The sequence below is a fragment of the Theropithecus gelada genome, chromosome 8 (assembly GCF_003255815.1).
Source record: "Theropithecus gelada isolate Dixy chromosome 8, Tgel_1.0, whole genome shotgun sequence".
Classification (NCBI taxonomy): domain Eukaryota; kingdom Metazoa; phylum Chordata; class Mammalia; order Primates; family Cercopithecidae; genus Theropithecus; species Theropithecus gelada.
In genome coordinates, this window is record NC_037676.1 from 101,376,040 (window position 1) to 101,390,546 (window position 14,507).

General features: G+C 35.7%; 1 protein-coding gene across 1 annotated transcript in view; it reads left to right on the plus strand.

The window, feature by feature from the left end:
- VPS13B (vacuolar protein sorting 13 homolog B) overlaps positions 1-14,507 on the plus strand; it is an 858,817-nt gene that overhangs the window by 38,112 nt on the left and 806,198 nt on the right. The window contains exon 3 of the mRNA XM_025394335.1: positions 7,945-8,065. Within this exon, the coding sequence (XP_025250120.1) occupies positions 7,945-8,065 (121 nt within the window). The remainder of the gene's footprint in view (positions 1-7,944; positions 8,066-14,507) is intronic.

Consider the following 14,507-nt stretch of genomic DNA (forward strand, 5'->3'; position numbering starts at 1 on the left):
TCTATTACTGGTTTTAAGTGTCGAGCTTGGTAACAGTCTCCCGTCTTACGTGACCATTTTGAGTTCTCTTTATTCCTTATCTGCCAGGTTTTGCATCTGTTGCATGGTAACATGTCTTTCTCAATCTGACTAATGCTTTGAGCCTGGTTAAAATTTTTCTCTTTTTTACGTTATTGCTAGTATTTCTTGTCCTCCCCCATCCTCAATGTTTTTATCTAGTCAGCCTTTATCAGAAGTATAAATCCTTTTTTCTTTTTATTGGAAATCTAAAAGCTTCAGATATAACTTTTTTTTTTTTTTTTTAAGAGATGGTATCTGATTATGTAGCCCAGGCTGGCTGCCAACTCTTGGGTTCAAGCAGTTCCCCACCCTCAGCCTCCTGAGTAGCTGAGATTACAGGAGCATGCTACAAAGCCCTGCTTCAAATATCACTTGTACATCACTTGTATTTTAAATGAGTCCTAAGTCTTTATATAACTGATCTCCATTTCAGTCTCTTCTAGTACACGTTCAGCTTTCCTGTGCACATATATAATTGTATATCATGCGTTTACTGAAATACCACCTATCAAAATTTGAATGTACTAGGCCAGGCACGGTGGCTCATGTCTGTAATCCTAGCACTTTGGGAGGCCGAGGCAGGCAGATTACTTAAGGTCAGGAGTTTGAGACCAGCCCGGCCAATATGGTGAAACCCAATCTCTACTAAAAATACAAAAATTAGCTGGGCGTGGTTGCGCGCACCTGTAATCCCAGCTACTCGAGAGGTTGAGGCAGGAGAATTGCTTGAACCCGGGAGGTGGAGGTTGCAGTGAGCTGAGATTGTGCCACTGTACTCCAGACTGAGTGACAGAGTGAGACCCTGTCTCAGGAAAGAAAAAAAAAAAATTGAATTTACCATTTTACCTTAAATATCAGATCTTAAAAAAAAATCAGTTGGTAATTTCCTGGGTAGTGTAGAGCTTAGAGAGTAGTGTCATCCTATATGACTCATGGTCAAGCATCTGTTTTTCTGTCCTGAAATTTGCAAACCTCATTAGCATCAATTTGCAATGTTAGAGCAGACATAAAAGTTAGATTATATTCTTTCCTAGGAGACTGAGAAGATAATAGTGTCATTAACTGAATTAGGGAATAAAGGACAGAGGATTTTGGGGGAAACAATGGGAGAAGGAGAAAAAGGGGCTGAATCAGTTGCAGAGTTATGAGTTTTGTTTTAGACTTGTTCAGTTTGAGGTGCTCACATAAAAATTCTTTTCTCAGTGCTACTTCCCTCATTATTTAATTTCTAAACTTTTATAATAATCTATTGCTGATATTTCTGCTTTTGCTCTTGGCTAAATACTCAGAAGAGTCTTCTTCCTAAATGAAATGCTTCATCTTATTATTCTCTCATTCATGAGTTTCATTGGCTTGTTTAATATACAGAATAAAGTTTAAACTTCTTGGACGAATAGACCCTCTGCCATTTGCCCTAGTTTCTTTTTACAGCTTGATATTTCACTGCTCTCTATTTAACCTACATTGGGCCATCCATTATTTCAGTAAGGCATGTTACCTTTCTTTGTTCAACCTTTCCTTTTTCAATCCTGCAGGGCACAATCTTTTCAAATCTCTTGTTCTTTGTGATGTTTTCCTGACTACTCAATTTCACTCTGAATTTTCCTTTCTCAGGATAAGAAAAGGTTAGGTTGGATAGGTTAGGAAAGGATGGGTTGTTAATACAGTATTGTACTTCTCAGTTACCTTTTTCTCATAGGGAGGCAGTAGGGCAAAGTGCTTAGGATTAGGCACTTAATAGCTGTGTGATTTTGAAGCATGTAATCTCTTTATGCCTTAGTTTCTTCATCTATAAAATGAGGATATTCTTGCATTCATAGAGTCGATTAGGAGGATTAAGAGAGATATGAACATGATGTCTTTAGCAGTATGTGACATGTTGAAAGTGTTACAAAGTTTTTTCTGTTTGTCTCTTTTTCATCCATCTCTGCCTTCCTTCTTTCTGTTTGTAAACCAAAAAGTATCTGAGACAAGTCTCAATTTAGAAGTTTATTTTGCCGAGGTTAAGAACAAACCTCAGGAGGTCCTGATGACGTGTGCCCAAGGTGGTCAGGCTATACCTTGGTTTTGTGCATTTTACGGAGACATAAGACATCAATCAATATATATCGGATGTACATTGGTTTGGTCTGGAAAAGCAGGACAACGTGAGGAGGAAGGGGCTTCCAAGTAATAGGTGGAATCAAAGATTTGCAGTTGGTTGAAAGAATTTATCTAAAGACCTGGAATCCATAGAAGGGAATGCCTGAGTTAAGATAAGGAATTATGGAGAACAAAGTTCTTATGATGCAGATGAAGTTTCCAGGTAGCAGGCTTCAGAAAGAACAGATTGTAATTATTTCTTAATCACATTTAAAAAGGTGCCGGTCTCTTAGTTAATTCTCTCCTGGATCAGAGAAAAGCCTGGAAAGGGAAAGGGATTCTTTACAGAATATAGATTTTTCCCCACAAGAGACAGCTTTGTAGGGCCATTTCAAAATATGTATAAGGGTTATACTTTGATTTCTTTCAGGGCCTGTGATCTGTGTCATGTGATGCAATACTGGAGTCAGGGTGGAATTTGGTGTCTTATTGCTACAAAAAGCCTTAAGATTTCTGTTTTAATGTTAATACAGGTCAGTTGTGCCTGAATTTCAAAGAGAGGTGGATATGATGAGGCATGTCTGACTTCCCACTCCCATCATAGCCTGAAGTAGTTTTCGAGGTTAAGTTTGGAATGCCCATGGCTTGAGCCCATTCAGATAGTTTTGGGGGCTAACAATTTTATTTTTAGTTTATGCCTACTCTCCACTTTTCTTAAGAGAAGCCCTACTTTTCTTACCCTTGAAATACTTGCTGCGTGGTATGTATATGTGCTCAGTAAAGGGAACTGCTATTTCTTTTTTCTTTGTGATGTATATAATCACTGATAAACTTTTTTTTTTTTTTTTTTTGAGTTGGAGTCTCTCTTTGTCACCCAGGCAGGAGTGCAGTGGCACGATCTTGGCTCACTGTAACCTCCACCTCCCTGGTTCAAGCGATTCCCCTGCCTCAGCCTCCTGAGTAGCTGGAATTACAGGTGCACAGTACCACACCCGGCTAATTTTTTTTGAAGTTTTAGTAGAGACAGGGTTACACCATGTTGGCCACACTGGTCTCGAACTCCTGACCTCAGGCAATCCACCTGCCTCCCAAAGTGCTGGGATTATAGGTGTGAGCCACCATGCCTGGCCTGATTAACTCTTAAATTACTAACTTTTTAATGTATACGTAGGTTTTGTTATTTGAGTAAATAGGTAAAATACTTAGATAAAGATATCTTCTATTTTACTACTTTTTTTTTTTTTTCCCTGAGGTGCCTAACACATACTTTACTTTGCTCGGACATCTGTTGCTGAGGGAAGTTGTATACAAGAAAACAAAGTGCAGCTAAATTGATCTGTTCAATAACCCAATTCCCCCCAGCGAATTCTGGTAAAAATTAGATGGTAGAATGTGGTTTAGACCAGGGTAGTTCTGTATTTACTTTTTTTTTTTCCTCCCTGAATTTCTGCCTATTTCACCTTCTAAATCTTCGAGTGGATCTCACAGTTTCAATTCTGTTGTTTAAAAAAAGTGGGAGAGGGAGGTGGCAATCTGATACACACCCACCAATATGAAGGAAAGGAATGTCATAGGTAGCTATAAAGAACAAATTTTTCCTAACATGTTTTGCTATTTCTCTGATAGATGTTGTGGCATAGTTCAATAGTTTGATCATTCTGTGGCTGGGGCAATATCATGGGTCGGGGGCTATGTGGGTGAAAAGAAGGCAGAGGAGAGATGGCTAATGGTTGAGTCATCTGGGAAAATGGCTCTGGTCCTTTTACTGAGTAGCATGGGTCTCAGAGATTAGAAGAGAAGCGATTAGAAAAGCACATAGAAGTGTTCACAGTGAGTACAGTCATCTCCTTTATTATTAAAATGGGCCCAATGAATGTTCAGCTTTTGGTCATTCAGGTTAGTTATATCTTCCTTTGAGATGATCAAGTGAAAATAATACAAGGGAGGGTCATTTCTTTTTCCTTTTTCCAGCCTATCATAACCCCTTATTTCTACTCTTGATAGGAGAGAAGATGGAAGCAGCCTCCCTTGTGGACTAAAGTTGATGTGTGAAGAGATTGGTGTTACACATTCCTCTTTATTTAAGCATGCTTGATATATATACATATATATATTTTTTTATGATTAAAGCTAAGGTTTTAAATATTGCTCTTAAGGTAGAGTTGAGTCAGATTTCTATTTTTACCATGAAACTTAGTGAATGTGTTTTCCCTGGCTCTCTCTTGTGCTCTCCAAGTGTACCTCTGAGTAAATGACTTTATTTAGCTTTCTGACTTTGAAGTGTGCAGTGTTACTCTCAGAGATTCTTCATTGCATCTGGCAGTTATCATTGTACTTGCTACTGGAGAGGATAGAGGTGAATGTTCCTAAGAGCCTTGTAGCAGTTCATTTCTAAGCCCCTTTGGTGATCAGAGTTGACAGGTGAGTCTTAGTTCTTTTCTGCTTGCGAGGTTTGGTGCCACAGGGTTGAGCATAAAGTACATCACCTCTTAGTTTCACTGTTCATTTTCTCCTTCTTCAGCTCTTTCCTGCATCTTAACTTCTTGCTCTTGTAATTTTAGACGAGGACTTGAATGATTTAGTTACTTGTTTTCAGTTTTATTCTCAATTTTATTCACACTATTGTGAATCTAGGAGTTGATGGTTTTCTAGTTTTAGTTGACTAGCCCTATGAGGGACAGGGAGAAAAGTGTGCAACATAAACTCATGATCTGTCAGTATGAAAGTAATGGTCTATTTACATGCAGTGTTTGCCACACATTTTTCCTCTGTTAGGAACTTTTGTAAGGAAATGACATTCTTGCTTGTTTCATGAGGAGTAAATGGCAGTATTTTCAGAAATAGCTATGTGGTCCCCAAGAGAAAACATTCTTTGGCCATGAAATATACTTACCAGACATTTTGGAAAAAGTTGCAACCTAAATAAGATATAACTGTAATGTGTTTGGTGTTAAAAATTATCTGAAAATATTTTAGCTAGTATTTTTGAGAACAGAGTTTCTTTTATTAGTAATTAAAGGCTTTCAGTGAATGAAAACTGTGTAATAGTCCACAGTGATGCCTACTGGTTAAAAGCAGATGATGAATTCAAAACTAATGGAAATAATTTCCGTCTTAATAGTAAATATTATAATTATTCTTATTTGGCTTTATTTTTATTTAATTTGATTGGGGCATGATTTGAATGGAAACTCACTTTTATTGGATACAACTAAAATGTAATTGAAATGAAAACAAGTTCAAATCATTGAAAGGATTAATTTCTAATTATAGTGTATACATTGTCAAAGTTTCCTAACCATAATTAAGAAAGAAGTGTTTATGTGTTTGGTAATGTTTGGTTTATAGTATATATTCCTGTGAGTACCATGATTAATGCTCATTTTTTGAGCACACAAAAATTTCAGGTTTTTAGAATAAATTTTGTTTAAGCAAATAAAGTTATTTAGTTTGTTTCTCTTTTGAATAATAAATACATGTAGTTTGCAGGGAAGCCTTAGTCACTTTTTTTTTTTTAACAAAAATTTGAAAACTCATCCTTTTCATTTAATCCCATTTTGCTGCTAATAATTTTTAAAAAATAGAGTAAAAATAACTTGTTCTTTCTTTTGCTTTAAAATGTTTGTCATCTCACATATGCCAGATTTATTGGACTGCAGTAGTTTTAGTGCATTTTGGCTGGAATGTTTATTATGACATCACCATAATCTATATACAGTATGTGATTTCAGATGGTTTCAGTGTTAAATATTTTCATAATTATGCTAGTTTTGGCAGTTCACTTGGAACTTTTTCACATCTCTTTAATGAACATGTTTTACTTCTGGGCTTTTGAGACAACCATATGTTTCAAAAATTAATAATGTGCTTTCAGTGTTAATGTTGTGCAGAAGTGTATGACTGTGGACATTTTTAAGGATTTAAGTTGAACTAAAAGTAATTACAGTAAGGCTTTATTCACGGTAGTAGTCTTTTAGTATTTAAGACCGTAACATCCCCCAAATAACAGAAGATATCTTTATGAAGATTGAATAGTGAAGTTATTTTGTGGAATGAAACCTGTGGTGTTTGTTTTTCATTAACTTAAAATGAACATAAGGTTGTGAGAAAATTTTCACTCTTGTTTATGGTTGCAAGTCATTTTGTTTATATGAAGTTTCAAACAAATTTTTTTCTAATGTATCACTACCATCTGAAGCCATGCAATTTTGTAAAACACCGTTTATTGTATATTTCTCTTAGTGCGATAGTGAATAAAAATTTTCTTAAAGAGGTCTTATTATCGTTCTTATTTGCCTCTAATACCCTGTGAGTTTGGTAAACTAGTGATGATTATTCATCACTATAAAATAGTGTTATTATTGATTAATGAATTCATGGTGCGCAGTGCACTCTCAACTACCCTTTGTAAAATTGGTATCTTTGATCTCTCACTCCACATATGCATTTTTACTTCAAGAAAAAATGTATTCTTTTATCCTCAAAAAAGGAATAAGAAGTTTTAGTTGCCAGATGATTTTCCCTCATGTTACTACTCCACCTATTTTCTCTTTGTAATGCCTATCTTCGTGAAAGTGCAGTTTATTTTTATTGACTCCACTGTAATTTCTCATTCACTCTGAGCTACTCATTTACTGCTCCCAATTCTCTCTTTCTGTGGGAACTGCTAAATCTCCTTTCTAATAGGTTAGTGGCAGCCTCCTCCTAATTACCAAATCCTGAAACAGGCCAACTAGAATGAGGACTGAGAATATCTCTATAGTTGTTAACATTACCCCATTTTTATTGAAAGATCTGTGCCTTTAACTTCTTCCATCTTAGATACTGTACACTCTGGCCTTATTTGACTAATCATCATTCTTTATATGTGCTACATATGTTGATACTGTTTTGCTTTTGCTTATGGTCCCTCCCTCCACACCTCAATTAGCCCCAGTCTAAACCTAAAACATTTCTACATTTGATTTTGAATGGCCTGATCTTTCTAGTTCTCCCAAACATAATGACTCTTTTTATGCTCCTTATTACTTAAAAACAAACAAAAGTATTGCTGTTGTAGAATTAGTTATATATGTGTTTGATAGATTCTGAAGTCCCTAAGGACAGGATACAAAGATAAATATATCTAATTTATCCTTGTAAATCCAGCAATTGGCATGTAAGAGCATTACATAAATGTTGAATCAGGACAGGAAAAAAGTACTCATTTGCAATTATAAATAAAGGGATAAATTTCAAAAATATGTATAATTTATTTGTTTCTGTTACTCATATTGAAACCCAGTTAAAACTTATACCTAACATGAATGATAATTTAGTATACATTGTTTAGTAGGATGGAGAGGATTATAAGGGTGATTAAGATTAATCATTAAAGATGACCAAGATAGCTTGGATTGAAAATAGTGTTTTAACATATAAACAACAAATAGGGGAAAAATTAAGAACCTTTTTATTTATTTTGCACTTACATAGAGATGGATGTTGTTTAAAAGCTTTCATTAAGTAATTTTTTCTTTTGCTAGAGCCATAAATAAGAATTCTTTGGAGACTGTCAAGTAGTTTGTTTTGACATCAGCTAAAGAAAGAAGAATTTATAGTTTTAAACTACTAGTTATTAATATTTTTAAATGCTGTTTGAGAATGCAAATTATGAAAATTGGTTATGTAGTTTTTAGAGCTAAAAATAAAATTATGTTGATCTTTCTCCTGTAGCTACCACAAACTGCATATATAAAATTTTTTTCTTAATTGTTGAATATGATTGATGGTTTTCTTTTTCTTTCTTTAAAATAAAAATAGGATGACCATGAAAGCTGTGGTTCTAATTCCACCAACCGTAGTACTACTGAGAACACAAAATCATCAATCAAACCACGGAGAATTCAGCAGGCTGCTCCTACAGATCCTGACTTACCACCAGGTAACTTCTAATGGGATCGATAAAATCAAACTTCAATTTTTGGCCGGGCATGGTGGCTCATGCCTGTAATCCCAGTGCTTTGGGAGGCCAAGGTGGGTGGATCACTTGAGGTCAGGAGTTCAAGACCAGCCTGGCCAACATGGTGAAACCATGTCTCTACTAAAAATACAAAAATTAGCCGGGCGTGGTGGCATGCACCTGTAATCTCAGCTACTCCGGAGGCTGAGACAGGAGAATCACTTGAACCCCGGAGGCGGGGGTTGTAGTGAGCCGAGATAATGCCACTGCATTCCAGCCTGGGTGACAGAGTAAGACTCTGTCTCAAAAAAAAAAATTGATCATTGTTTTAGTCCTTTGTAGAATATATATTTTTAGTATCATAAAACTTTTAAGCTGTATGTGCATGTGTACTTGTGCGTGACTTCTGAACAAACTGGGTCCAGAGCCTTCACAAATGGCTTTCATTCAAATTTTGATCCTCTTTTGCAGTAAGTTGTTCTTTGAGTTTCTTTCTTACAGTTTAAGCAAAAGACTAAGAGTCTCTTTGTTCCCCTTGTGTCTTGATAACAGAGAAGAGACACTAGATTATTCTGAGTTTCTGGAAGCGCTAAAATTCACTAATGGAATCACAGAGTTTTGTAACTGAAACAGACCTTATATATCATCTCTTTTATTTCCTGAAGTTTTTATTTAGGTGGGACAGTAGTGGGTTGCATGAAACAGTTTCTTCGTAAACATTTAAAGAAAAAAACTGATCATCACATGTCAGCTCTGTGGCCAAGATGCATTGCTGCCTTTTTACAGTTAGGAGTTGTTTATCAGTCACTTTTGTTTTGATTTTATTTATTAGTGACTCCTATTTTTGTGAGATGTATTAGACATTGATATATAGTTGTTTTCTGTGCTGAAGTTTTATAAGCTTTCTGCTACTCTCATTACTTTTTGGCAGTCTTTTGGCACCATTTACTTGTAAAAGACTAGAATTAGGTGTATCATTTTATAGACCCCTTCCCTCAAATACATGTCCTAAGTTACATTTGAATTGAACACTGTTAACTAGTCTATAGTGACATGAGTACTGATGCTTTGTGTTCTTCAGAACTCTATTTAACAGGTCTTTGTTACCCGTCTGGCTTCTGGATGGATGAATTGTTATAAGCTGGGAAAGGTGTCAGAAGAAGATGTTTTACTTCTAAATGTTTCTATTTGTGCTTAGAGTTGTGTGATGGTTCCAGAATTTTAAAAACTTTTTCTTAATAACTCCTTGCGAAAAATCCTGAGAAATTAAATTAAATTATGAATTAAACTGTAAATGTTCTTTTTAAACAGGCAATCCTTTTGTCCCTCCAAATTTATGATTACATATTTTCTGAAGAGTTGCTATAGCAGCTCGTGTATAGAAGCATTGGAGTCTCTCTCAATGTCCTGGCAAAGAATAATCAATTGTAGGTTTAATTGTTGGCTTGTTCTATATTTTGTTTTTCCTAAGAAAAAACAAAAAAATTAAAGCTATTGTCAATTGTTGATTTCATAGTAACCTTCTATGGGGTAACCTGCATGTACTCAAAATAGGTCCCAGACTTTTAATTATTCTTTATTGTCTGTATTAGAATTTAGACTGTTATTCAGAATTGGGAGAATTGGCCTATTTTTGTGGCACAAAACATGAAATCATCAATATAACATAAAACATTCTTTTTTTTTTTTTTTCTTTTTTGAGACCCATTCTCACTCTGTGGCCCAAGCTGGAGTACAGTGGTGTGATCTCAGCTCTCTGCAACCTCTGCCTCCCGGGTTCAAGCGATTCTTCTGCATCAGCCTCCCAAGTAGCTGCACCACCATGCCCGGCTAATTTTTGTAGAGATGGCGTTTCACCATGTTGGCCAGGCTGGTCTTGAACTCCTGGCCTCACGTGATCCACCCGCCTAGGCCTCCCAAAGTGCTGGGATTACAGATGTGACCCACCACGCCCGTTCTAAAACATCCTGTTTTTAGTAGCATTTAACAGAATTGTGTTCTACCTGAACTACTTGAGGTAGTTTTTAGATTAGCATGTGCTTTTCTACCTTTTACCTAACAGGAGGACTCATAGTCTCTTTTATGCTGACATAAATCACAGTTAAGAAGTAACTGAAGCTGTTGGCCAGTTACTGGGTGGCAGAGCAGCTAAACTTAATTTTGCCAAAAGTAAAAAAAAGGGATAATTTCAGAATCCAGTTGGATAATAGTAAATCATGTCATTATTTAAAGGTTAACTCGTATGGTTATTTGAGGAGTCTTTTCAGGCAACCTTATCCTTCTTGGGAATTATATTAATTACAGTTCTTTCATGGTAGAGATAAATTCCTGCTTTTGAAATTTTCTGGGGAGGTTATTTCTCCCAGCATCTGTGTTTACAGTTTTGCAGTTTGGGCATTTGTATAAATCCAGAGATGATTTTTGAGAAGTTTTTGTGTTGGCAATAGACAGTTGTTTTAATCTTTTGAAGAATAGGTAGTTCTCTATTAGGAAAAGAATGTAACATCCAGCATCCGCTTGGCAATCTCTATTCTTGGCATCTAGAATAGTCTTTTTCAAACCAAGGATCCTGACCAGTTAGTTTATTGTTAAAACACTTTAGTGGGTCATGGCAAGCATTTAAAACTATATGGCATTGAATAGAAAGCCACATAGCATGTTTGCTTATATTAAAACTTAGTAATATTTCAAGAAAGTATATGAATGTATATGCTTGTGCTGCATTACAATGTAATATTTCTTACTGGGCGAAGGTTAAAAGAGTTTGGATCTGACTGATTTGAAGCAAACATTTTCTTTCAGTTAATGTTATATAGGCCAAGAACTTTACTGTGAATAACAGTTTATTAATATTGTCATTAATAACTTTATTAATAACAGTAAAGTTTTAAATTGTGGGCTTAGTACCTCCTGTAAGACATGCTGACAGTTTCTACTTACAGAGAGTTTAAGTGTATTGCATTCATTCATTCATTCATGTATGCATGCTTCTTCAGTGCCTTCTGCATTTTATTTCGGTGTAAAGTGAAACCACTTCTAAACTGGATACCTGGGTTACTCAGTTCTGTACTCTCTGAATTATATACCCTTCACTTTTATTGAAGTACCTTATAAAAAGCTGCAGTTGGTGGGCTGTTTCTGCATGTCTCTAAAATGGCTTTAAAGGACATTTTAATTTTTGAAAAATTTAAGTTATTTTAATTTTTTAAAAAGTTTAAAATCATTTAGTTTTTTTCATCATCTCTTAATTAACTGTTATTTTTTTCCAAGTAGTTACTCATTTAAAAAAAAAATCCCTACTTTTTTTGCCTGCTAGAGGAAGCTCAGAGACAAATTTTATGTTCCATTGTATAGCTTCAGCTGTCTTGGTATTGTCATATAATTATCTCTTTCCTTTTCCTTTCTCTTTTTCTCAGTGTGTGTGTGTGTGTCTGTGTGTGTGTGTGTGTGTGTATACGATGGTAAATCATTTTGTTATTTAACAGTTAAGTCATACGATTATTTAAGGACTAATTTTTGGCAGCCATATCCTGCTTCGGAATCATATTACAGTTCTTTCATGGTAGAGATAATTTCTCTACCACATACTTTAATAGAAATATTTAGGGTACAGTTAAACTAAAATCCGTGTTGCCCACTGGGTGAGAAGATATGACTTGGGCTTTTTTTTTTTTTTTTCCCGAGATGAAGTCTCACTCTGTCGCACAGGCTAGAGTGCAGTGGCATGATCTTGGCTCACTGGAACCTCCCTCCACCAGGTTCATGAGATTCTCCTGCCTCAGCCTCCCGAGTAGCTGGGATTCCAAGCATCTGTCACCATTCCCAGCTAAATTTTGTATTGTTATTAGAGACGGGGTTTCACCATGTTGCCAGACTGGTCTCAAACTCCTGACCTCAGGTGATCTGCCCACGTCGACCTCCCAAAGTGCTGGGATTACAAGTGTGAGCCACTGTTCCTGGCTGTGACTTAGTCATCTTTGATTGTCATCATCTAGCACAGGGGTTAGCAAACATTTTCTATAAAGGGTCAGTCAGTAAATATTTTAGGCTTTGCAAGTGATATGTCCTGTCACAGCTGTCTCTTCTCACGTAGCATGAAACTAGCTATAGATGATTAATAAAATTATGAATGTGGCTGTGCTCCAATAAAACTTTATTTATAAAACCAGATGGCATAGGCCTTCTTTTGCTGGCCCCTAATCTACAGCGACATCTGGTTCGTAATAGTCATTTACATGTCTGAACCATACAAAATCATGCAGAATTTTCCTCAGGCTTGCATAATTAGATTTATGGTCACTGAAATTTGGAATAAGAAGTTATCTCAAGTTATCTGGTATAGTGGTCAGTCATTTCTAGGTCATAGATCATTGGAAATCTGTTAAAAAAAAAAGTGCTACATATGCACATTCAAAATTTGCTTATAACTTCACATACTTGCTGAAGTCTATCCATAGGCCCACTTAAGCCTTTGATCTAGCCTACTTTGTGAATAAGAAAATGAAAATTCAGATATTTTGGTGTACATGGAGAGACATTACTAAATTAATAGTAATTTACTTAGATTTTTCTATTTCCAGTAGAAAATATTGAATATGAAATAGAGAACATAGTTTGTGTTTGTGTGTATGTGCTTAAATGCTCGCCATCTTGGCCTTTAGGGCTTGGTTTCTGAAAATACTGTTGAAGAGAGTTTAGTAATAGTTGGAAGATATGTTAAATAATTTAAGAATATTCCAACTGTTCAAGAACCTGAGTCAAAATTGATAGTTAATTGCTATAGGAGATACCACAAACATTTCCTATTTGCCTTTTTTTTTTTTTTTTTAAAACATAACAGTGACAAATTATACAGGTTACGGTAATGTTAGCTGGTAGACAAAGTAACCTCTAATTTTTAGCGGCTTATCACAATAGAAGTTTTATTTTTTTATGTACCAGTTCAAAGCAGTGTTCTACCAGGAATCCAAGCTTCATTCGTTCATTCATTCATTCATTCATTCATTCAATTTATTTATTTGAGGTGGAGTCTCACTCTGTCACCCAGGCTGGAGTGCAGTGGTGTGATCTTGGCTCACTGCATCCTCTGCCTCCCAGGTTGAAGTGGTTCTCCTGCCTCAACCTCATGAGTAACTGGGACTACCAGTGTGTGTCACTGCTCCTGGCTAATTTTTGTATTTTTAGAAGAGATGGGGTTTCGCCATGTTGGCCAGGCTGGTCTTGAACTCCTGACCTCAGGTGATCCGCCTGCCTCGGTCTCCCAAAGTGCTGGTATTACAGGTGTGAGCCACTGCGCCAAGCCCAAGCTACTTTTATCTTGAGACTCTGCTATCTTTTAAGCCAGACTTTGGATTCTGCTGCTTTCAGCCTTTTCAAGAAGAAAGAGTCTGGAGAAGACCTATCTGCTTCTTAATATCCCCAGGCTAGAAGTGATGCATATTCCTCTGAGGAAAACTATTTGCAGGGATATTACTTATGACTTAGAAGTTAAATCTCAGTAGCAATTCCACATACCTGAAGTGGGAGCACAAATTACTGATGGATAGCTGCTTCTCTGCCATACAGGTGTTCTTTCTTATTAATGTATCAATCCATTTTTAAATGGATTATGCTTCAAACTATTACTTTGTGAATAACCTTTAAGATAGCTGATGTTTATATTTTATTACAGAAAATGTCATTAGAGAGCCTTTATTTCATTTTAATTTGACTGAATTTCAAAGTATTGCTTAGTGGAGACAGGCTGTTTATTTCCTTAAATGTGTATCACTATGTGAACAATATGCTAGAGCAGCTCATTGAAGGCTATTTTTGCCCTCAAAGAATTAACTGTTTAGGATAGGAGCCTTTTAAACTATCAACCACAGTACAAAGCGAAAGGAAGATGAGCTCTAATGAACCACAAATAATATCTTTTGGGCACTAGAAGGAGGGAGTTGTCATGTCCACGTGTGTATGGCTTCTGAACACACACATAAAACAGAAGCAAGACAGATCAAAAATGAAAGTATGGGAGATAATATAAGAGACAAATAGTAGTCAAAAATAAATCTGTATCTTTGTATGAAAATGAGGCAAAAATAAAAAACTTAAAGACAAAAGACATTAATGGAAATAGGTAATAAAGATACTAAATTATAATAAAAGATATAGTTCTCCAGAAAATACACATTGACTTTGTATGTACCTAACAATCTGACTTTGAAAGGTCATAAATCAATCAGGAAAAAAAAATCTCCAAATTAGATCATTGGATATCAAAATTTTGTTTTAGCAGACACATGTAAACTCTGCACTAGGCACGTAAGACAGTATACATTTCTTTTGATGCACACATTGAGTATCTACAGATATTAACAAAGACTTGGTTGAAAAGGAAGTCTTGAGAAATTTCAAAGCATCAGTATCATGTATCATTCTCTCT